Source organism: Cuculus canorus, chromosome 5 (genome assembly GCF_017976375.1).
Source record: "Cuculus canorus isolate bCucCan1 chromosome 5, bCucCan1.pri, whole genome shotgun sequence".
Lineage (NCBI taxonomy): Eukaryota > Metazoa > Chordata > Aves > Cuculiformes > Cuculidae > Cuculus > Cuculus canorus.
This window is the reverse complement of record NC_071405.1, coordinates 24,026,607-24,050,767: the sequence shown is the minus strand read 5'-3', so window position 1 is coordinate 24,050,767 and position 24,161 is coordinate 24,026,607. Positions and strand designations below refer to the sequence as shown.

Below are 24,161 nucleotides of genomic sequence, written 5' to 3'. Positions count from 1 at the left end.
TGGTGATTGATAGTGTATTTGAGCCTTTTACAGCACTTACTATCACAAAATGCTGTGAAACTATTCTGTTGTGTGCAGCCTAGTTCTGTTGGGGCAAGGTGGGAGAATTAATTTTTTTTCATTGTTGTTGTTCGGAAAGTAGTAAAATTATGCATTTTTTTGTTTTCTTTTATAGAAGCAGAAAACAAAATAGCAAGACTTTCAAGTTTAAATCAGGTAAAGCAGGGAAAAGTAAAGCAATTTCTGTATTAAGCCAACAAAAAAAGTTCATAATGATAGCAACTGATGGAAAACACATTCTGGCACTATATGTTTTTTTTTGAGCTTTCATACGTACTTCTACGTAAATAAGCTTGTAATAAAGGAAATAATTGTCATTAATTCTGTAATTACGTGTGCAATTGGTAGAAATGATACATTTTGACTTGTGACACTCCACAATATACTCTGCTAGAGAAAACTAGTGGAGTTCCAGCTATTCCATTGCTTCTTAGGCTACATTTATAGTATTACATTTATAGTATTAATAGTATATTCTCTAAAATTTGTCATTTTTACCTTGTTTGCTTTGTCACATTTTGGTTTTGATACATTTCATCTTACTGATGAAGTTAAGCAGTAGAACATAGACTTTCTCTGGAACACACCTTTAGTTTTTGGCAAAGTTGATGTAGTACTTTACAAACTCAGGACTGAGAGAATTTGCTTAGGTTACTTTGTGTCCAGTAGTATTTTTTAAGTAGGGTCTTCTGTGTTTTGCATGCATTCAAGAGTTCCCATGGCATTTTTCATGAGGTCGTTATTTAGGTGCCCACAATTCCTGTCTCAACAGGCAGCATGTTGCGTGTTTAGGGTATCTCTTCAAGCTATAATAGTTTATCCCGGCTGTGGGTCTGTACCTCAGAGGCAGATATAACTCAGCTTGGCAGACCATGGTTTTTTGTGCATAGGTGTAAATTGTGCTCCTGAACTTAGTGATGAGAAAGTTAATGTGTATGTATGAGTACTAGAGACAAATATTTCACAATGTATCTGAATATATCCCAATTTTTAACCGGGATAATATCCATGTAGGCTTAGAGATTCTACCATTTAAATGCATGCTTTGCTTTGTATGCTGAGGGGAAGAAAGAAACCATTTCTAATCTAAACAGTTTCTAAATTTCAGTGACATGAAGTCTAATATTTAGGATTTTTTTTAACTTCAGGGGAGACTTGAGAAGGAGCTGACAAGTGCGCAGCATAAAAATGAGAATGTTCCTCCTGTGTGTACCGAAGATCAGAATTCAGAATTAAGTCAGTTAAGACATGATTTGGAAATGAAAGAACATGAATTAAATGAAAGTATTGCTGAAAGAGAAACATTAATAGCAGAGTTGGAAGAATTAGACAAGCAGAATCAAGAAGCTACTCAGGTAATAAATATTACAACTAATTATTAAACCACTGAATTAAGTGTTTAGATTGGTGTGTGTATGTTTATCTTTTAAATTGATCTCGTAACATAGCAGGGAAATATAAGTTATGCTCTGAGGCTTAAAAAGAATGTTGGTACCAGTTTTTGTCTATATCTGTTGTTTCAGTGCAAAATTCTGAAGTGCAAGAAACACACCTGTCATGGACAAAGAAATGATATGGCATGTCAGTTATCTATAAGGGATGTCACTTTTCAAAGTCCAATTAAATACTGATTTTTTTTTTCCTTGGGAGACTTTTGATGGTTTTTATCCTGCTAATATTTTGACCTCTGTCTTATGACAGTGTGCGTAATGTGAACGATTTTTTAAAATTTTTTTTCCTTTTCCTTTCATTATTTTTAATTATGTTGTATAATTATGTTACTTTACTACAAGCTCTTTATAAAAGCAGCATTTGTGGAGTAAGATGGTCACCAATTCTATGTAATCGAAATGGAGTGATGTCTTTGTCACTGTTCTGATATACTTGACCTTTAAACATATAGTTGCAAGGCAAATTGCTGCGTACCCATTCCAACTGCCCTGACAAATTCTGGCACCTCTTTTTCTTAGGTAGTTCTCTTTTTGTTCCTTGATTTTTATGTAGTTAAGTTATTTGGGGGAAGGTGATGTTCTTGTTTTTAGTGGATGTAATCTATTCGATATTTAGTTTTAATTAATTTAGCATTGACTAGTTGTTCCTAACTGCCAACCTGTGTTGGCAAATAGGAAACGTTTTTGTTTCCTCTCAATTTTTTTTATTGTTTGGAGAATGAAAATGAATGAAATGCATGCGTAGTTTGGCTGGTTCTCCTCTCAATGACTTCTTGTTTGTGTTCATTTCAGCATATGATTACACTGAAAGAGCAGTTGTCAAAACAACACACTGAAACCGATGGCCTGATCAAACAGCTGAAATTTGACATAGATGTTGAAAGAAAGAAAGTATCAGAACTGGAAATTGAGAAGATGGAAGCTATTAAGGAGTTGGATATTCAGAAAGAAAAACTAAGCCAGTGTTCATATGCACTTAATGATTTGCATATAAGTAAGCAGCAGCTTCAAGAGAATATTAAAGATATTCAGGAACAATTAAGGAAAGCCCAGGACTTTAATTTGCATCATAAAAAAGAAATCAGAGAATTGCAACAGAGACTAAAAGAAAAAGAGGAGGAACTTTCCTCGAGCAGGTTAACAGAAAAAAATAATCATGAATCTAAGTACTCTTGTCAAGATCTGATTCTGGAAGAAAGAGAAGTAGAAATTGCAGAATTGCAGAATGACATTTCACAAAACAAACAAATAAATGAACAGTTGGAGAAATCTCTGTCTGATCTCAGAACAGAGAATGGAAAACTAATAGCTGCCATCGAAGAACTAAAACAGGAGTTAAGTGATGTCATTTCTGAGAAAAATAAAGTTTACTTGGAAAAAGACACTGTTGTGGAGGCTTTGAAAATGGAAAAAAGGCAGTTAGAGAGTGAATTAAACCAGACAGAAAAGAGGCTGTTGGAACAAGCGTATAAGTATGAGCAAACTATTGAGGAATTATCAAATGCACGTAGTATGGATACCACTGCCTTGCAGCTTGAACATGAGCGCCTTGTTAAACTTAACCAAGAGAAAGACTTTAAGATTGATGAACTGAAAAGGAGTGTTGAGCAGATGGAAATTGACCATCAAGAAACTAAAGAGATGTTGACTAACAGCTTAGGAGGACAAAAGCAGTTGACAGAACTCATAAAAGAAAAAGAGGTATTTATTGAAAAATTTAAAAATCAAGCCTTACAGGTGAAGCAGGAGCTTGAAGAACATATGAAGGTTTCAAAAAGGCAGGATGTCTTAAAACAGAACTTGGAGGAGAAAGACAGAAGTCTTGCAGTCATGAAGGAAGAAAATAATCATTTGAAAGAAGAAATTGAACGCCTTAAGGATCAGCAAAGTAGATCTACACCTGTGGTTGAGCCTAAAACTCTAGATATTATTATTGAACTTGAAAGTGAGGTAACACAGTTAAAAGTGATAAAGAATAATCTTGAAGAAGAAATAGAAGTTCTCAAAAAAACAATAAAAGATCAGAATCAAACAACAGTGCAACTTCAGCAGTCTTTGCAGGAGCAAAGAAAAGAGATAGATGAGTCTAGATTTCAGTGTGAGCAAATGAATGTTACACATGAAAGACTGTCTTTAGAGAAAGATGAGGAAATAAAAAATTTGCAGAAAACAATTGAACAAATCAAAACTCAGTTGCACGAAGAGAGACAGATTATTCAGACCGATTCATCTGATCTTTTTCAGGAAACCAAGGTTCAGGGTCTAAATAGAGAGAATGGAAATGAAAAACATGACTTATCTAAAGCTGAAATTAAAAGACTAGTAAAAGGTATCAAAGAAAGAGAGATGGAGATTAAGCTTCTAAATGAAAAGAATGTTTCTCTAAGTCAGCAAATTGATCAGTTATCTAAGGATGAAGTTGGCAAACTTACCCGGATCATTCAAGAGAAAGATTTAGAAATACAAGCACTCAATGCTAGAGTTTCCTCAACTTCCTATAGGCAGGATGTTCTCTGTCTTCAGCAGCAGCTGCAGGCTTATGTTATAGAAAGAGAGCAAGTATTAGCAGTTCTAAGTGAAAAGACAAGAGAAAACAGTCAGTTAAAAACAGAGTATCGTAACATCATGGATATGGTTGCTGCTAAAGAAGCAGCTTTGGTAAGGTTGCAAGAGGAGAATCAAAAGTTATCTAATAGATCTGAAAACAGCAGTCAGGACATGTCTAGAGAAACTATTCAGAATTTGTCCCGTATCATTCGAGAAAAAGATATTGAAATAGATGCTCTAAGTCAAAAATGCCAGACCTTATTGACTGTCTTGCAGACATCCAGTACAGGGACCGATAATGGGTCAGGAGGTGTTAACAGTAACCAGTTTGAGGAACTTCTACAAGAACGTGATAAACTAAAACAGCAAGTAAAGAAGATGGAAGAGTGGAAGCAACAAGTAATAACCACGGTTCAGAACATGCAGCATGAGTCAGCTCACCTCCAAGAAGAGTTACAAAAGCTTCAAGCACAAATTTCAGTTGAAAGCGATAGTAATTCAAAGTTGCAGGTAGATTATAATGGCTTGATTCAGAGTTACGAACAGAATGAGAAAAAGCTGGAAAGTTTCAGTCAGGAATTAGCACAAGTTCAACACAGCATAGGACAGCTTCATAACACCAAAGATCTTCTCCTGAGTAAACTTGATTTAGTAACACCATCTCTGGCAACGGCTTCCCCTGTTTCACAGCTTTCAGGCATTCAATACAATGCTCCCGAAATACTTAGTGATGAGTCCAAAATCCTTCAAAAGGAGTTGGAACAACTGAAAAAAAAGTTACAAGAAAGTGATTCAACTATTCGGACCCTTCAGGAAAACAATCAACGGTTATCTGACTCTGTGGCCACAGCATCAGAAATTGAAAGGAAGAATCAAGAAGGAACCGAGTCAGAGTTGAGGCAGATCAAAGAAAAGCATGATATTTTACAGAAATTACTTAGGGAAAAAGACATTTTAATTAAATCAAAAAGCGATCAGTTACTTTCTGTGAGTGAAAATCTTAGTAACAAAGAAAATGAAAATGAGGTTTTGAAACAAGCTGTGACTAATCTTAAAGAAAGAAATTTAATTTTAGAAATGGATATTCAAAGACTGAAAGAAGAAAATGAAAATATAGTTGCAGGGTGTAGGGAAAAAGAAACAGAATTCCGAGCACTTCAGGAGACCAATATGCAATTTTCAATGATGTTGAAAGAGAAAGAGTTTGAGTCTCACTCAATGAAAGAAAAAGCTCTTGCTTTTGAGAAGTTGTTGAAAGAAAAAGAACAGGTATGTGCATTCGAATTTATGGATCTGTTTTAAAATCAGTCACATGACGATGGTTTTTTTTGTATATGTAGCCATCAGATGCATTGCCTGAAATCTGTTTGTGACACCTTACTGCATTACACTACAGTAAAATTCCTCCCCCAGTGAAGTTAAAAAGTTTTAAAACACTGACCTGCTGTCTTTTAACATTACCTGTTAATTGGGCAGTCACAAATTACATTTTTTCATTTCTCTGGGAGTTGTCCATTTCTGAATAGTTGCTTAATATTTTGCTTTGGCTCTGTTGTTCATTAAGTGCCCTGTATTATTTTTACTCTGTGGTGCTCAGGCCACTGCAAAGTTGTCCAACAGGACTAGTTTTCCAGTTTGCTTTCCTCTAGTGTTTGTCATTCCAATGTGATTGCTTTGCAACATTCCAGTGAGATGAATGGATTTATGTATCTTGCTTTTATGGCTGGAGAAACTCCACTGCAAAAAAAAAAAAAAAAGAAAAAAAAAAAGATTGCATAAGCTACAGTAATAGTTTCTTCTCTACAATTAGACAGATTTTTTTGAGAAAAATTGATAGCATATTTTCAGAGAAAAGTTGCAGTGATATAATTTGATGAAGAATCATTTTTAAAAGAGCAAAGAATTATGTGGCATCATTGACAGACAGATCAAAAGGGTGTTGTATGAGCTGCTGCTGCTGGAGTTAACAAAGTAATGTGTGAATATCCTCTTCGAGAAACAAGCGTTAAATACAGCGCAGAAATCTTTCTGTAGTTTGGACAAACACTTGACGGGAGAACTCCCGGATGTAGATTTTTTTTTGTTTGCTTTGAAGGCAGTGTATATGTCCCAGCGGGCAGTCTTTTCTGATAATTAATTCCAAACAGATGAATTTTCTTTCTTTCGTTCTATCCTCTGCACTGCCCAGGCCCACATTCTCTTTGTCTTGGTGGTTCTGGTCACCATTCTTCAATCTCCTCTTACACTTATCCCCCTCCATGCATGCTGTTCTTATTCTCCCTGATGTCTTTAGCTTCCCTTTTTATTTTCAAAAGTTACAAGCATTGCCCATTATCAGAGGGTGCTATTTATGGAAACCATAGTTGAGTAACTTGACATAATTTTTTCCCCTACTATAAATATAAAAACCCAATTCATAGAATCATAGAATGGTTTGGGTTGGAAGGGACCTTAAAGATCATTTGGTTCCAACTCCCCTGCCATGGGCAGAGACACCTCTGACTAGATCAGGCTGCCCAAGGCCCCATCCAACCTGGCCTTGAATGCTTCAAATGATGGGGCATCCACAGCTTCCCTGGGCAACTTGTGCCAGTGTCTTGGCACTCTCACATCTCTTTGAAGAATTTTTAAATCCGTGATGTAATATATTTGGAAAAGCCAAATGTTAATAACATTTAACAATATGTGTCCTTTTAAATTTATTATTTGGAAATCTAAACTTTGACATAATATACATGAAAAACTATGATTTTTTAATTTTTTTTCATGGAAGTTTGACTTAGGACAGATATTTAGCTCTATTTGCTCATAGTAGAGGTTTCCATATTCTGTAGTGAAGAAATACAGAATTACAATGAGAAGTTTTATTGTCTCCAAATACAGTTATGTTGTGAAAAATAGCTTTGAATTACCATTAGAACTTATGTTCATCGGTCATGCCCGTATAAAATATACTAATGCTTTATACATTTACATTCTTACTATTTTGTTATTTGTTTTGGTTTATTTTATTCTAATTCATGGAAATCTGCACTGTCTGGCTAAGTTCTCTGTGTTGCACATCTTTGGTCTGCAGACTTTCGGTCATTGGTGGCTTAGGCTTTCAGTTTCACAAACATGAAACATTTGTCTAGATGTTTTCCTTGCGCAAATTGGAGAAGTTCCTGTTACATGCTTTGTGTTCGCCATGGAGAACTAGCAAAAATAGTATTGAAACAGTTTTATATTTTGTGTGTGTTTCCGAAGGTAACAAATAGAATTTTACTATATTTAGTTTGATACATAAAAACAAGTAATTGAAGCTCATAAGTATTAGTAATAAAAATATTGGTTTACTTTTATCCAACATATTCAATAAAAGTACCTGCTTTAGAAAAAATGTGTGAGACAAAAGGTGAAGAGCATGCTGAAAAGTTTCAAATAACTGAAAATACATTCACGTATACATGCCAATTCTGTGTAACTGATGTGCTCTCACTTGTTTATATGTTAATGTAAAGTTATAGTAAATTGCATGGGGGAATATTATTCACTGAAATTCGACATCTGAAAACATGACAGACATTGCTGTGATTCGTTGAAGTCCACTCTTTGAGAGTGAGGTCACCTTGTGGTTTGTTTTTAAAGGTTCCTTCATGTAGTTAGTCGTCTTAAGTTCAGACAAGTTGACCTATTTAGGCTGATGCTTCACATGTGCATGGCTTCATAAATGGGTGTCACAGAGAGTAGATTCCAAACACTGTGGGAAACCCAAAATCTTCATGTATCTAAGTATCTGAGACACTATGGACATAATATATATCTGTCATCTAAAGATAAGCTGGGATCTGTTCACAGCAGTCAGTTAAGACAACACATCTGTACAGTGCCTTTTAGCAATGACTTTTACTTTGGCTTGTAACGTTTGAGTGAAATAATTTCAAAATAATATTTTCTGTGCTGTAGGGCTACGATGTCCTGTCCTTTTCCTTGTTATATCAGCATTGTCTTTACAATCTTCTGGACAAAGACACTGTCTCCTTTGATAAAACTATTTTCCATGTTTTAAGTGCTTGTTTATGTCTTCAACAGGGCAAGACAGGAGAACTGAACCAACTGTTAAATGAAGTTAGGTCAATGCAGGAAAAGGCTGTTACTTTTCAGCAAGAGAGAGACCAAGTCATGGTAGCACTCAAACAGAAGCAAATGGAGAGCAGTGCCCAGCAGAGTGAGGTACACCATCAAATAATTTACAGTTACAAGAAAGAAAATAAAAAAAATAAGAAGTTGCATCTGTAGTATTTTCTGGATTATGTTTGATAGCAATCACTTCTAAAAAGCATTTAATTAATACATATGCAATGTGCTTCAATGGCCATGTTTTGTTTGCTTAAATTATTTTTGTGAAAGGTGGTAGAATGAGCAACTTAAGGTATGTTCTACACAGATACAGCATTTGCGTGAGAAGGAGCAGCGACTGAATCAGGAGCTGGAGAGGTTACGTAATCACCTTTTAGAAATGGAGGACTCCTACACGCGAGAAGCTTTAGCTGCAGAAGACAGAGAGGTCAAGCTAAGAAAGAAAGTTTTAATTTTGGAAGAAAAACTCGTGTCCTCATCTACTGCAGTGGAGAATGCCAGGTAGTCTTTTAATTTATTCAGCAGTGGCAGCGGCTGTAAGTATCACAGTTAGCTACACTGGTGCTGATGGCTTCATTTTACTGAATTGCTATTTTATAACATGCTAAGCTCTCAGGAAAAGAAGTAATTGTGAACTTCTGTTACTCTAAATAGGGAAGGTGATTTAAAGCATACTTGGCTGCTGTTGAGAACGTAGAAGAGGTATTTGTTCTTTTAGTAGCAAGTATTGAAATACCCCATCTTTGATAGTGCTTAGAACTAGAAACAACAAAAATCTCTTAAGCCATCAATTTAGTTATCTGTCAAATTAAAAAAGATGGACTTAATTTACTTGTAAGTCAAGGCTTCATGCAGTTTGAGTGAGTCTTATACACTTGAGTGTATGTGTGACCGTCAAGCTTTGTGAATTGCTTTTGAGACAAGTACCCATCCTTACTTTGTATCTGATACCAAGGAAAGTATACACTGCTGTAAGCATTTTCTTCGTAGCATATATATATATAAAGCAAAATGCATTGGGGTTCTCATGGCTAGCAGAATCTGGGAAGATGAAGCCAATTGAGTTTTGGTTGGTTTTTTTTAGTTATTTGCCATAACCCCATATTCAGCCTGAAAATGAAAATGCAAGTATTAAAGTTACTCAATGCCTATCTTAACTACTTTAATATTGTTTCATTTAAAGGAATGTTGATTACTTTGACCAAAAGAATTCTTTTTTCATCTTATTAGAGTTGTCCAAATGAGGAATTATTTTAATCAAAAAATATGTATGTAACTGCAGTATTTGTTTTTTTCTTTAAGTGCCAAAGGTGGATTCTGCTCTTAATGTTCTCAGCAAAGAGATTTCCATGTTGAACAGAATTTGCTGTTAGAAGTTGTGGAAAAAGTACAAAAGTTGGGAGAAGTTTGTATAAAAATTTTTCATCAGAATTTTTCTTAATTCTCTTCATCAAACTTCTCAAGTATCTTTCAAGAAACACTGCCTGTTTCCCACCTGCTATGCAAGCTGCAAAAAGACATGCAGAGAAGTAAACGAGGTTCATGAAGCTTTTGCACAATAGAAAGTTAAATGAGGCGTTCACTGGTCATTGTGAAGCAAGATGTACTGAGCCCTTGGAGACTTAATTTAAAAGTGAAAATTGGTAGAAAGACCTGTTGATTCATATTGAAGGAGACAATTAGCAAGATACAGATTCTTTTTTTGGTAAACATGCTGTTACAATAATGAACAACAAAGGTTATTATTGCCTTCATCTCTATAAATTGATTATAGATTTATAAAGATTAAAAGTAGGCTATTTTTGCTGGGGTTTCATGTGCTCTGTGATAACTTCTGTTATTGTCTTCATAAATAATGTATTTCATTTTCATTAAGTCATCAAGCTAGTCTGCAAGTTGAGTCTTTGCAAGAGCAATTAAACCTGGTTACAAAGCAGAGAGATGAGACTGTACTGCAGCTCACCATCTCACAGGACCAAGTGAAGCAATATGCACTGTCACTGGCCAACCTGCAGATGGTACTAGAGCAATTCCAACAGGGTGAGTTTGTCAACAAATAGTGAAGCTTCCAACAAACGTTTTTCGATTAGGATATTTACTGTACTTTGGTGCTTTTAAAATATTAGTTACTTGGTTTCCTTTTTGGTAGTTTAAACTTCACAATGTGTTATCTTTTTAAAAACCTTATAAAAACAGTTCTGGCCTCATGAAAAGTGATGGCTCAATATCCCATTTATGAAATTTGAATTCCCCTTCTACTTCATAAATGTCTGATATGATAATGCTGAGGGTTTGCAATTGTGTATCTCAATGTTAGGTGTGATGAATCAAGACTGGTTTTTGTTGCTTTGTGTTTTTAACCATTTAGAAGAAAAAGCTATGTATTCAGCCGAACTGGAGAAACACCAAAAGCAGGCCACAGAATGGAGGAAAAAAGCAGAAACCTTGGAAGAAAGAGTTGCATCACTGCAGGTGGGCTAAATAACAAAATTGAGCCCTATGAATCTGAATGTGAGTTCTTGACTGTATTTTTTGGTTTTAACAGCTGTATTAAGTGTTACTGTCTAAGAATGCATCAAGTTATGTAATTATCCTCTCTTCCTTGGAAGAGAGGGGGCACTAAAAGGTCAGCAAAGTGGCATTCCCCTGCTAACCATCCATTTTTCTGAGGATGCTTCCAGCTCGGTTATTCTAAAGAACAAGTGATTTTAGTCTCTGCATCTGTTATATTTGATCTGTGTTGTATTAGCGTAACTGATAGCGAACTTGCTTGTCTTTTTGTCCCTTTCCTGCCCTCTGTTCAGGAAAATTTAGAAGATGCAAATGCTGCACTGGATGCAGCATCAAGGCTTACTGAGCAGCTTGATATCAAAGAGGAGCAGATTGAAGAGCTTAAGAAAGAAGGTAACTACGTTTGTGGTTTTGGTTTTTTTTTTCAATCTCTGCTTAAAACATTCCAAGCAGCTGAGGAGACAATGCAGTATTTCTATAAACTTAGCAAAGTTCATCTCCTGTGAGGAAAAGAGTATAATTCTATGCCACCTTTTGAGGACTTCTTTGTTAATAAAGCAAATTGGAAAAAAGTTTGTTTACCTCTTGTTAGAGGTCTTTCTCAAGAGAAAGTTCTGCAGTAGTTGGTTGGGGATCTCTTTCCTGTAAATACCAAAGCCCTTGATTTAGCTCTGTGATTGTCTTGTTAAAAAGTTTGTGAAACACCAAATGTTGATTTTTCCAAAGTATCTAACTGCCATACTTGACACAGAAATGGGGATACAGCACGTTAGAGAAACAGAGTGTGCATTTGGTAAGAGATGTATAGGGAGCAGCTCTTGCACAGATTAGATGTCAGACTGTCTAAAAGAGATTATGTGGAATATCTTAGACACATCTTTAGATTGTATTTCTAGATTTCATTTCACATAAGCTTTCTGACTGCTCATGTTTAGAAAGATGCCTTTCATATGTTATTCTCAGATTAAGTACTCTAATATTTGATGAATGTCACTACTTTGGTTTTAAAGACAAAACTTGGCCAGATGGTAGAGGAATCTGAAAAGGAAGAATATTTATGGTGCGGGTCGTCAAACACTGGAATAGGTTGCTCAGAGACATGGAGTGTCCATCCGTGGAGATATTCAAAATGCAATTGGCCATTATCCAGGGCAGTCTGCTGTAGATGACTCTGCTTGAGGAGAGGGATTGGAGTGGATAGTCTAGATGTCCCTTCCAACATGAAGGTTTCCTTGATTTTTTTGATTCTGTGAATGCTTTGGGATGTGCTTTGAGATTGGGTTTTGTTTGTTCTTTCTCACGTCACTGGAACATGAATTCTGTAAGAGGTGCATGTCCTGCTCTTTCGTAAATGCATCTAGTGTTAAAACTGTAGGAAAGCCTAAAAGGACAGAACAGCCTTATACTGAAATCTGATGTAGTTTCAATGTAGTTCTATTTTATGGTCTGGTGCTGGTTAGTCTAATCAAATGGAAAAAATTAAAGGTATCTTCTGTACAATATATTTGAATATCAAACATCAGTAAGACTTAAAAGCTCAGAGACTTACTTGGAGGTGACTGAATAGCTGTATGATTAACATAAGGTCACTTTTTTAGTTTTCATGAGAAAGGAGGCATAACATGACCTAGAGCATGCCTTAGGACTAGTAATAATTTTGCTAGATTTCTGTACTTGCACCTCAGCCCTGACATGAACTTTTGTCTGCAACGTGTCATTGAACTAAGAGGGAAAGTTACTTCTCTGTGTCTAGTTGCACAACAGCTCTGATATGAGAGAACTTATTAACAATACTGACTGCTGAGGGAGTATTAGGCTTTTTTTTGTCTTCATCTATCTTTTCCTCCTCTATTTTCCCAACTGAGTCCTACTTTCTCTTTCCGTCTTTATTTCTGTGGGTCACCATATTTTGCTGTTACTGTAGTATCCTCTGTTATAGCCAGGCTTTAACTGAGCACGAGATAAATCTAAAATCAGAGGAAAACTTGTGATTGGTCCTTGAAGCGGCCCTAAAAAGGGAACTTGAAGAGCAGAGATTTGCTCAGTCTCTGTAGTTACTTGACAGCTCTCACTTTGTTTTTTTCCACCCCGTGTTTGTGGGAAATTTGGGGGTTAATGCTGTTAATTAAGGCTTGCTGCAGGAAGACCTGGAACATCATCTCTGCTAGATGCAGTGGTTACTTACTTTGAACATATACAACTAATTATAACTATGAATTATTATTACTACTATTAATTTTTAAATTATATTTGTCTTCCTCTTGAAATAAATACTATTTTCTTAAGGCATACTGCTTATGAACAGATAGGTGGTGTGAGAAGTCATTTGAAAGTCTTCACAATTTCAGCAAGAACTCTATGAAAATGTTACAACTTTTCCATTACATGATTGAATGTGTACTTAGTAAAATTTAGTTGTGTCTATGTGCGATTTGGCAGCCAAGTGGGCCTTGTAGGAGTGCTCCCTGAGTTCACATATGAATATTGCAGGCTAAAATAAATTTCAAGCTGATACATGAATGTACAAATGAATACTGTTTGTTTTGTTTCTTTTTTTTTTTTTTTCATTTGACTGATGTGTATCTCTGGCTACAGACATTCACAACAGAAGTTTTCAAACACCCTGCATTGAAATTTGCTTTGACATAGGCAGATATGCCATTCTCTCTCTGGGGATCTCTTAACTACTGGTTAATTTTTGTTGCAAGTCTTTGTGTGGGAAAACAAGAGGGGCTTGAGATTTGAAAGAAAACTGTATTTTATCAAGATATGTTGTATTGGCAGTGATTTACTTTTTTGAAAAATTGAAAAAGGATTGTTGCATAGAGGAAACAGCACTTTAATGTTGTTGTAGAGTAAATCAAAATTTTTATTGGAGGAAAAAAAAAGAGACCACTCCATTTTCTCTATTTACACAAAAGACCGTATAATGTCTTATTGAAAATTGGCCAGATACATTCCCAGACACAGTTTTGTTGGCCAAATCTTTTGAAGGATTTCTTTATGGATTTTTTTGGCAGGAGAAGTGATTTTAATGGAAAAGCATAAGAAGTACCAGATGCAGTTTTCTGGATTGCCATAAATGGTTAACAAATTATTGGAGACTGTTGTAAATGTCTGGTTCACAGCAGTCCATGCTGGATTTTGGCTTATGTCTTTTTTGTAATTCTGTCTTTTCATACGCATTAAGTGCATGCTTTAAGTCCTTTTCTGCTGTAAGAGTCTATTTTAGAAGGAAATATTCCATTAAAAAATGTTTAATGATAGAATTGCATACTCACTGTGGATAGAATATGTCTGTGTAGCTGTCCTAAAAAGTTGATCCTCCTTGATATAAAATCTTTTTGCCAAGAAAAAACAGAAAACAGTGTTTCATTTAAAGTATTAATACATTTGCTTTAAAATTCATTATGTGGCTAAAAATTGGAAAGGAAACACAAACATCTTGCTTTGTAGAGCAATAGCAACAGCATGAGATTTACTTTACGCTTGTTTTCAGATGCTGTTTGTTTTTCTTTTTGTGGCATTAGTTTTTAACTTTTTAAATTCCATTTTACTCTGTGGAGACCCAAAACCAATGCAGCTTCCATGCTCCTACAACTGTTATTGCTCCATAATTATATTGCAAATGTTTTCCTCCAAGTGTTGGGGTCCTATTTAACCACATTGACAAAGTAGCATAATGTTGAGTAAGCTGAAACCATGGATTAGTTCTCCTGAGCCTTATCCTGGTGTTTTGAGAGATGAGTGCTGAAGCGCAGTCACGTTATTGGAATGGATTTCAGTGCATGTGCATGTAGTTGTTAAAAGATATATTGTTGTGTAATATATATTATTTTGTTTGGATTTTTTAACTTATTTTGAATAAGGAGCTTAATCCGTATGTTCCTTGAGTAAGAACTTACCCAGCATGACACTAGTTATTTTGTTCTATTCTGTGCTCTCTAAAATTCATATTTGTTAAGTAAAATGTTTATATAAAGATGTGGAGTATTTGAACTGGACTTACTAGGTTGTACCCATTTCACAGCTTAGCTCTTTGATGTCTGTGTGGGAAAGCTCTGTGCAGGTTAATTGAGAAGCATCTTGTGTCAGCGTAGCTGTGGCATGCATTGGTTTCAAATAATCACTTATGGTTTCTAATAGCAGTCACTTGTTAAGTTGGCACTTTTTTCTATAAAAAAATCAAATAGATTTTGCTTTTTTTCCCTAAAAAGCACCATAACAAGATTAACATATTTCTGTTTTAATACATGTGTCTCACTAATAAATTTTGCAGCAAAGTTTCAATTTTTATTTGCTGTGACATAACATTTTACAGGTGAGATCAGAAGAGAAATGTTAGAAGATGTACAAAATAAACTAATGAATCTTATGAACAGCACAGAAGGAAAAGTTGACAAGTAAGTCTTTAGTGGAAGACTGGGTATAAATTTTTGGTTTTCGTTCTTTACAATACTTGTATGTTACTAACACAGTTGCAAGACTAGTGTATAACTGGACTTCTGTATGTGATCTTGTAATTTTACTTTGATTATTTTGACATTTTTCAATTGCTTGGTTGTTGTAAATAGTAATTTTGATTAGTAAAACCAATTTGTATGTAAATTTGGATTACTGATGTGTTTCTTAAATAGAAGTGCACTTCAGCAGCCTGGGCTCTGCTAGTGGAGATAAAAGTTATTAATGAATATCTGTTATAATGTCTAAGGTGTGAACACCACCTCTCATGTAGCTGGCATCACCTGGGTGTTGTGTAAATCTCTTTGCCTTCATCTTTTTTCTTTTTTTTCTCTTTACTGTTAGATCTGAAATGGGGATAGCAAATGGGTTCCCCTGTCCCCATCCTTAACGTCTTGATTTGGGACTGCACTGTAATTATCTGTTTAAATACTCTCCTGAGTCAAGATCTTACAATAAACGTTTTCCCTGATTTTAGTACTTGCATCAAAGCTTAGTCATGTACAATTCAGTTTCACCTTACTGCATACAATAGTTCTAATACTGTCCAAATTTACAATTGCTATACAAGAAATATTATAACTTGTAAGGGGAGGAAATCGGTGATGTACCCTTTTAGTCCCTTGTATTAGATTTGTTTGCTTGGATTATTGCAAATTAAGCAAGGAGGAATGAACGGTATTACAGTATCAACTATTACAGAAGAGAAGCTTGAATAACAGGCTTCCTTTGTTCTGCAGGGTCCTGATGAGAAATCTTTTTGTTGGACATTTTCATACTCCAAAAAATAAACGTCCTGAGGTGTTAAGGTTAATGGGAAGCATCTTGGGAATAAAAAAGGAAGAACTTGATCAGGTAATACTTTACAGAAAACTTGACTTTTTATTTGTGGTATTCTTACCTGAAAATAGAATGACTTGCTGCTAAACTAAATGTGACTGTCTCTGCACTTCTTCTGGGGAAGGTATATGTTTTGTTCTCTCATGCAAATATTTTTTTTTAATGTGAGACATGCTGGTCTTAATGGAATCTTTCAATAACTTTATTTTAATTCAATGGATCTCATTTTGCTAAGAGGTGCTAATGCAGAAAGGAAGGTATTTAACTTTATGCTGTTGCCTGTAATATGTCAGTCGCAGAAAAGTAAGCCAGTTTTATATGCACCACGAGGTATTGTGAAGAGTGTAGGGCTAATATTTTTAAATAAAGAGCCAGGTTTTTAGACCGCCAGTCTTTGGAGACACAGAATAAGGTTTTGACAGTAATAAATTTGTTTTATTTGTAGGATTCCCAGATAATAAAAGTAATCAGTACAATGTTGCAGTTTTTTATCTACTGCTTTTGGTTTCCTAACTTTTTTTTCCCCAATACTTTCTAGTTATTATCTGAAGATCAAAGAGGAGTTACAAGATGGGTGACTGGCTGGCTTGGTGGAGGAGCTGGGTCAAAGAGTGTCCCTAATACGCCTTTGAGGCCAACTCATCAGAACATTTTTAATAGTGTAAGAATAAATCATGCATTCTCTATGCTTGAGTGGAAAAAAAATGGGGCTGTTGCATATCAATACAGATGCTTGGTTCATCAGTATATGGAGCTTCATTTACTAATACTACTGTATCTTTTATTATTTGTTTTGTCCAACTGCTTCGATCCCAAGTTTTTTTTCTGCACTAAAACATATGTAGGCATTGATGAAAGTTATACAAGAGTAAGTTTTGGGCTAATATAGGAATCCAGTTACTATTTCACTGGTTACTGGGATCACTGACTTCTTACAGTTTGGACTTGATCTTGCAAACTGACAGTTTGGAAGTTAAACACATGTGGAGTCTGGAATTCTGCAATACTCAACAGTATAGAATATCTTGATGTTGTATTTTGATGGCTCTGTTCCCATATGTCCTTTAGATTTCGTTTGAAAAGCTTTCTCAGCTGCTGCAGCTAGTGCCTTTTACGTACAGCATATAAAGTTGATATTTTAAGCTTTAAAATACTTTAAAGCAACAGTTGTCACAGCATGGTCCGTGGGAGCAGTTAACCTATGGAACTTTCCATTTTGCATTCCAGTAAAAAATACACTCAAGGACAGAGCACTGAGGGCTTGGGCTTTTTAGATTAACTTTGGGTTTTTTTCCTTCATGAGCTAGCAAAGTATGTTGACAATTGATTTCTGTGAATTGTATTAAAGTGTGGGGATGGGTTTTTGCCTACTAAAATAATTCAGGTGCTTAGGCCTCCAGAGGATTGTGATCTGATTAACTACAGATGTAAAAGAGGAGAAATGCTTTTGAATGTATAGTACAGGCTTTACTAAGCAAAATTTTATCTTGTGATGCTACTTACACTTTAATCATTCGGTGCTTCCTTTATTCAAGGCTTTTTTTTTCAAATAAAGCAAGCAGTTGGTTTTAAGAGAAATTATGTAAGTTCTGTGTGTTTCTAGAGGAGGGATTTGCTTGAGCATGGACACAGAAAAGACTAATGTCAGTAGTAGCATGGGATTCTTTAAACAATTGGCTTAAATCAATAATAGAACCATGGTGGAAATGTGTGTTATCTTTAGAGTTTGTTGATTTCTTACAAATACCACTCAGTAAGACAATAGAAAAATTGTAATTGGAAAATAAGTTTCACTGCCATCACTAAGGATTTCTTACTACAAGTACCAGTACATAATTCTTTGAAGACTCTTTAGAGGCTATTAACAGCTTTTTGCTTTATGTAGGTGTATTTTTAACTTTCATCAGATCATCAGTGAAATATAATAACTAGGAGCCTCTTGTAGTCTTTTTCAGAACTGTTTGTGAAATTCCTAGAAACAGAATCTCGCCCAAGCCTTCCTCCACCCAAGCTCTCTGTTCATGATATGACACCTTTAGGAGCAGCAGGAACTGGTAAAACTAGCAGTACTCCATCCAACAGTCAAATGCAAGGTAAAATTTGAAGGAGACTTTGAATCTTTACATAGAACATAAATAACTAAAGGTAGAATTTTCAAGGGGGTTTCAGCGAGTCTGTTTCCTCACTTATGAACTATGAATTTGATTTCTTGCCTCCTCCTGATTTCCTACTTTTTCTTCTCTCTCTTTTTCTTTTCTTGTTCTCCCACCCTCCTCCCCACTGCTTCTATACCTCGCTTTCTAAAATCTCAATACAGAACATGAGGGGGACCAAATTCCATTTGATACAGAAGGGCTTTAACAGCACCTGTCAGCAGCTGTGCAGACAGCTCTAGATGGTATATCAGTCAACCCAGTCCCGATTTTCAGCATCCCTGTTGGTCAGCATGGGTCTCACTGAGTGAAGAATGCAAATAAAACCAACATTGTAGTGCATCTCTGGTTTATAGAACCTGTTTGCTCAGAGAGGACTGAAATAAAAGCAGTGAAGTATTTGGGCTGATTTGAAATCTCCAAGCTGTGCATGAGTGTTAACTTCAGTTTTTCTAAGGCAGGGAACAATTATGCTTATATTATTCACGTTGGAATGAATGCACTTTTGTCTCAGTAATGTAAGATGTGAACCTTCAGTTTAACTGATCCAGTTTCTACTAAATTTTTTACATGCATGTAAGATTTCACATTAATACAGTCGTGCTGATTTCTAGAAGCTTGTTTTAATTGAAACTTTTAATGTAAACTATTAAAAAAAAAAAACCCAAGAAAACCCCACTAATGCAAAACCCTCTGTTTTATATAGATCTACAGAGAGACAGCTATGCTAAAAACCTCTTTCTATTTGTCTAAAGTAGCTGGATGTTTCAAAATATAAATGTCTACTGTGAAATACCAATTTACCTCTGAAAGCAATATTTAGGTTTATTTAAAAAAATAATTAGAATTAATTTTCTTTTTACTCTTCTTGCTTGTAGTATAACAGTAATATAATGGTGAAAGTACCTGTTTACTTGGCAAAAAAAAAAATCCACTTTCCTTGTGTGAAAGAACTAAATTCCTGGTTCCTTTTATCAGTTCAGGAGCTAACATGCTGGCCTGTAAAACTAGACATCCATTATATATATCCCTTTAATTGTTTGCTTGAAGTCTTTTGTTTCTAGAAATAAACCATGTGGTAGCAGTTTTTAAGCACTGGACAGTATCGTTTCCACACAGTATTATGTCCACACAGAAATGCATTTATGAGTATTAGAATATTTACATGATAAAATCCCCCCTTTTTTAAAAACAAAAAAGCAACTCTGACTAAAATCACCTGTCCAAACAATTAATATAATATGAGAATGTTATTTTACTTTCTGCTTTGTCTGTTGTAAGAACCTTGAGAACAGGTTACATCTGGAGCTGAGTGAGGATTTGATAGGGGAAGATGAGGAGGGGAAAGTTGGTTGTTAGATTAAAAAAATGATTCATTAATACTTTTCTCTATTAAAACTAAATTTTTGTTAGAATTCAATGATTGAGCCAACATTAAGTTCAATGTCAAAACTAATTTGTGACGGGCTGTCTGTGATTTTTATTTACAAGGGGTTTTTTGGGCCTGGCCCTGGAGAAGTTTCAACTGGTGGCCTGAGGTATAGGCATAAAAACTGTTCAGCAGAAGTAGCAGTGGCAGATGATATCCAAGATAAGAGAAAATAGATGGGATGAAAATCTTTAAGAGTGTGTACAGTATGTGACAAGAAGAGTAATGTTGCAAAAGTAATAGTTTTATAACTCATTTTTGAACAAATGCTGGAAAATTGAGTAACTATGAACACTTCCTAACAAATTGGGTTTTTTGTTGGGGTTTTGCGGTTTTTTTGGTTTGGTTTTGGTTTTTTGGGGTTTTTTTTTGTTAAATTTTTTTCACATTTCAGATTCTGCAGTCTTGGGAACGAGCAGAAGACCAGATACAAATCCATTTCTAGCTCCTCGATCTGCAGCAGTGCCTCTCATAACACCTGCTAGTAGTTCTGGACATCTGCTTATGAAACCTATTTCTGATGCGTTGCCTACTTTCACACCACTGCCAGTGTCCCCTGATGCCAGTGCTGGTGCTGTACTGAAAGACCTCCTAAAACAATAGATCTTGTATCAATATAATGATATTAGCACTTTACGGAAAATGAGAACACTATGCTGTGTATGATTCACCACAATGAGGCCTTCTGTAAAAAGTCACATACTTGTTTGCAATTGTACCTTGCTTTGCTTTTCATTATGAAATAACCAGTGCTTTGGAAATACTAACGGTGGCATGGGTTACTGCCTTCTTTATTATAAGCATTCATTTTGGGCGTGGGTTAAATCTTAAACTGAGAAAAAAATATATATCTTGTTGCTAGATTGTCACAAGACAAATAGAAGGATTTTTAAACCTTAGTTTTACATCAAGTTTTTTCAGTTATTCATAGACAGCATTAACTCTTTGGTGTTGAGATCTGTTTTTCCATTAAAACAATCTGCCGTTGGCCATGGGCCTTCAAGAACCAGAATTTAAAAAAAAAAAAAAAAAAATCTCCAGCCAAAATTTATCTTATTTGAGGTGTTCAATTAATGACAGATACTCCAAAGAACAGAACAGTGAGCATATGGGATTGTGATTATTGAGCAGCTGCAGTGTTCACACATACAATTTATGACATTTACAATGTCCACTAGGACACGTATCTCTTATTTAAAGTATTGGTCACACTTGGGGGCAATTTGAGGCATGTTAATTGTTTTTTGCACAATTATTTGATTGCTTCCTCCCTTCCTCTTCCCAACCCTCAGAGCAATGGCTGCTTTCAGCAGTCAAAGCCATGAGCACCAAGGAGTTAGCTGTGCCAGTGAGTTCTTCGTTTCTAGAGGTGTCCATGTGGTGAAGTGTGGGTGATTTAGCAAAAGAGTTTCACATATATAAGGACACTGTACTCTAATGGTATAAGATGTACATTTCAGAGACTTTTTATCTTCCAAGATTTTGTAGATCCAAATGCAGGCTTAAAGCTTGAACACATGTATAGAATTTAAAGGGAAGAACATGTTTATGTATCTCAAATGTGTAAATAAGTCTTTGTAAGACCAAGGTCCAAGTCAATAATTCTGTAAATTTTGCTGTGATACATTGTTCCATACTAAAAGATAAGTCATCTAGCAAAATTCATCTTCATAGTGAATCTGTGATAAAACATCTTCAGTTTAAAATATGTAATTTCTAAACATTTTTATATGCCATTCCTCGTTTAGTCAGTGTTAAATGTTGTGTGAGTTCTATATTAGAACTGTCAACCTTAACTTCTCATTTTCATTAAGATTGGATTAAGTTGTAAGAGTTATATTTAAATAAAATTAATTACCGATACATGTACAGAATCAATGAAGAAATGCAAGAAATCTTTGCATTTATTTACATAGAGGTCGAATAGTGAATTTCTTCTGTTGCCTTGAAATTTAGCAAAGTTTTTTTAATTATTGTATTTACCTTAAGAACTGCTTCAGTCCCTTTTCTCCAATATGTTAATGTTTCATGGAAGACTTATGTAAATTTGGAAGTGGAATGACTATATTGAATTTTTATTTAAAATATTTTGCTCCAGTGTGATTAATTCAGCAGTTTAATTTCTGAAAAGATAGCAGCCACACATAGGATACCAAAGTAAATGCTGTTTTATGTAATAAATGTAATGAAAATTTGAAATTACCTTGGCTGAGAACATTTCACTTTGGTATTTCAAAAAGGTACATCTTCATTTAAACTGGACTGGAATAGGTACCTTGTTTTTCTTTAACAAATATAAAGAAAGCTGAAATCAGATGACTTCTGTGCAGTCTCCTTTGTTCTGGTAGTTGTGTGTATTTAAAGATATATAGTTGCTTCACAATAAAATTGCCTTTTGGTGGGCCAAAGCAGAAGGAAATGTATAGTTTTTAAAAATTATGTGATGTGCATATTATAAATAACAAAAGGGCTCATGGAGCTCACTGTCCTCTGAGCAGATATTAACTTTTTAATGCGAATTTTTTCTTTAATTGCTGAGAAATCTATGTGTACATGTTTCTCTTTCAGGAAGGTTTATAAATGCCACTAAATAAAGCATGGAAAAAGCATTTGTTTCTGCATGTTGTAAATCAAGTCCATTTATATAGTATGCTGAGGGTTTGGGGAGGGAAATCTGAAACAAAGCAAGGGTATTGAAGAACTTCAGAGTTTCCTCATTAAGCTACTTCAGAGAGATATAGAAGTGGCTTCGGTTCTTAAATCCTAGGAGCTCTGTTGAACTATGGAGAAAATCTCCATGGCTCAGAGGTTTCTATCCTAGGGCTTATTCCACAACTTCGTTGGTGAGTTTTGTTCTTTGTTTAAATCAAATGTGCTCTATGTTCCAGGCAGTATTTTCCCACTGAAAAGTGTAGAACAATTTGGTTTCCTTGTTTCTCTCATCTTTCTTTGACTGTTTCACAGACTATTATAAAACTTCAAGATTTGTTTTGTTGAAAGATTAGCAGATGTATTTTTTCCTCTAATTTTTCTTCTGTGTTTACTTTGTGCTTGCTAATGATTCCGTATGTATTTGCCTTACCAGTTTCCCACATGTAAGTATGTGACTCATGTAGTCTATCCTGTTAATTGTGTGGGTCTCACACAGCAGTGGGAGGGGAGGAAATTCTGTGGAATTTATGAGCAGGTGCAGTAGTTGAGAATTTTTGTTTTTCGTTAAACTTCATTGTTCTTGTTCACCTTGCTTTTGCAAGTCAAAAAAAGGGTAGTTTCGGTCTAACAAGCTGTCAGCATGGTTGGTGATAAGGTACAAGAATTTTAGTTTGGAATTAAATTTGCTAACTTCATACAAGGGTCAAAACCAAGTGTTTGGATTTTCTGTTCTTCCCTTTAGACTCTTTTTGCCGTTCTTTGCTCATCCTGCATTCTTTGCAAAGAGAAAGACATAACTGGTTCATCTAATTGTTACTGTAAAAGAATGCACAGTTTTTAAAAAAGAAGTTAGTCACAGCCAAATAATATGTCACATTATAGTGACTAGAGTTGTAAGATTTTTTTTTTCTGAAATATCATTTCCCAGCCTGCGTTTTATTATTGCTTCTTATTCGTGTTCTTGACCTATTTTGTGTTAGTAGTTACTAGTAAGGCAGGCTACCTGGAACATACTTAGCAGTGACTGGCAAAGCAGAAGAGGCAGAAGGGAAGATGCTTGCCTTGTAAGTATTTCACATTACCTAATACCTCATGGAAGCTTTGCAATTTTAAACCTTGTCTTCTTACTGCCAGTTTTGATCACTTTATTGTCTCATCATCATGTATACTGTCCGTTATCATAGTCAATAATAATTTTGTCAACCTGTTCAGTCAGACATACTTGTAAACTATGTCGATTCTTCCAAAATGTTGTATTAGGGAATGTATTTAACTAGAATAAAATGAAATTCTATTTTGTCACCTACTTAAAGAAGAAAATACATACATTTGTTTAATGTGGAGAGACATCAGTATACTGTGGAAATAGGGAGGGTTAACAACTTCATGAGTTCTTTCAAACAGAGAGAAGTCTTTGATTTGTCTAGATATTCAAAGTAATCTTTGTGTCAATATACTTCTGTCAGTGTTTTAAAGAAATACATAAAATACATATATATATGTATATATACACGTGGTGGTGGCAGTAAGGCTTGAGGAATTAAAAGCATTGTAGATATTTGTTTTATTTTGGCTCTTTTTCTTCCTTCCATTAAATTCAGTAGGTTATTGTCTTGAGTAGTTGTCTCAGGTGGAAAGCTTTTAATTGGCTTTCTTAGAAATAATATATAAGAATTACCAGCCTATGACTTTTGTTTTATTATGTTGTGCCTTTATATACTGCTGAATTTATTTGCAGCCCCACAAAGCTTAAATATGAAGAACAGTCTTCAATAAAATATACAGGAATAGACAGCTGCTGGCATTTTATTTAAAGGAAAAACATAATTTGTACATGGCACGTTGTTGCAGTAGTAACAACACTGAGTTTTGGACTGTTGTGTTTGTCTCAGGCTAAAAGAAGAGTACAGCATTCTAAATTTCGGTATCTGAATGTAC

General features: G+C 35.1%; 1 protein-coding gene across 1 annotated transcript in view; it reads left to right on the top strand.

Annotated features, from left to right (window-relative positions):
* The window catches only part of TRIP11 (thyroid hormone receptor interactor 11), a 30,682-nt gene extending 8,909 nt beyond the window's left edge, over positions 1–21,773 (top strand). The window contains exons 8-20 of the mRNA XM_054067317.1: positions 176–216; positions 1,209–1,415; positions 2,304–5,327; positions 8,130–8,270; positions 8,485–8,678; positions 10,054–10,217; positions 10,546–10,649; positions 10,982–11,081; positions 15,010–15,091; positions 15,890–16,004; positions 16,528–16,650; positions 17,935–18,082; positions 19,966–21,773. Coding sequence (XP_053923292.1) covers positions 176–216; positions 1,209–1,415; positions 2,304–5,327; positions 8,130–8,270; positions 8,485–8,678; positions 10,054–10,217; positions 10,546–10,649; positions 10,982–11,081; positions 15,010–15,091; positions 15,890–16,004; positions 16,528–16,650; positions 17,935–18,082; positions 19,966–20,174 — 4,652 coding nt within the window. The 3' untranslated portion in view covers positions 20,175–21,773. The remainder of the gene's footprint in view (positions 1–175; positions 217–1,208; positions 1,416–2,303; positions 5,328–8,129; positions 8,271–8,484; positions 8,679–10,053; positions 10,218–10,545; positions 10,650–10,981; positions 11,082–15,009; positions 15,092–15,889; positions 16,005–16,527; positions 16,651–17,934; positions 18,083–19,965) is intronic.
* Positions 21,774–24,161: the final 2,388 nt, after the last annotated feature.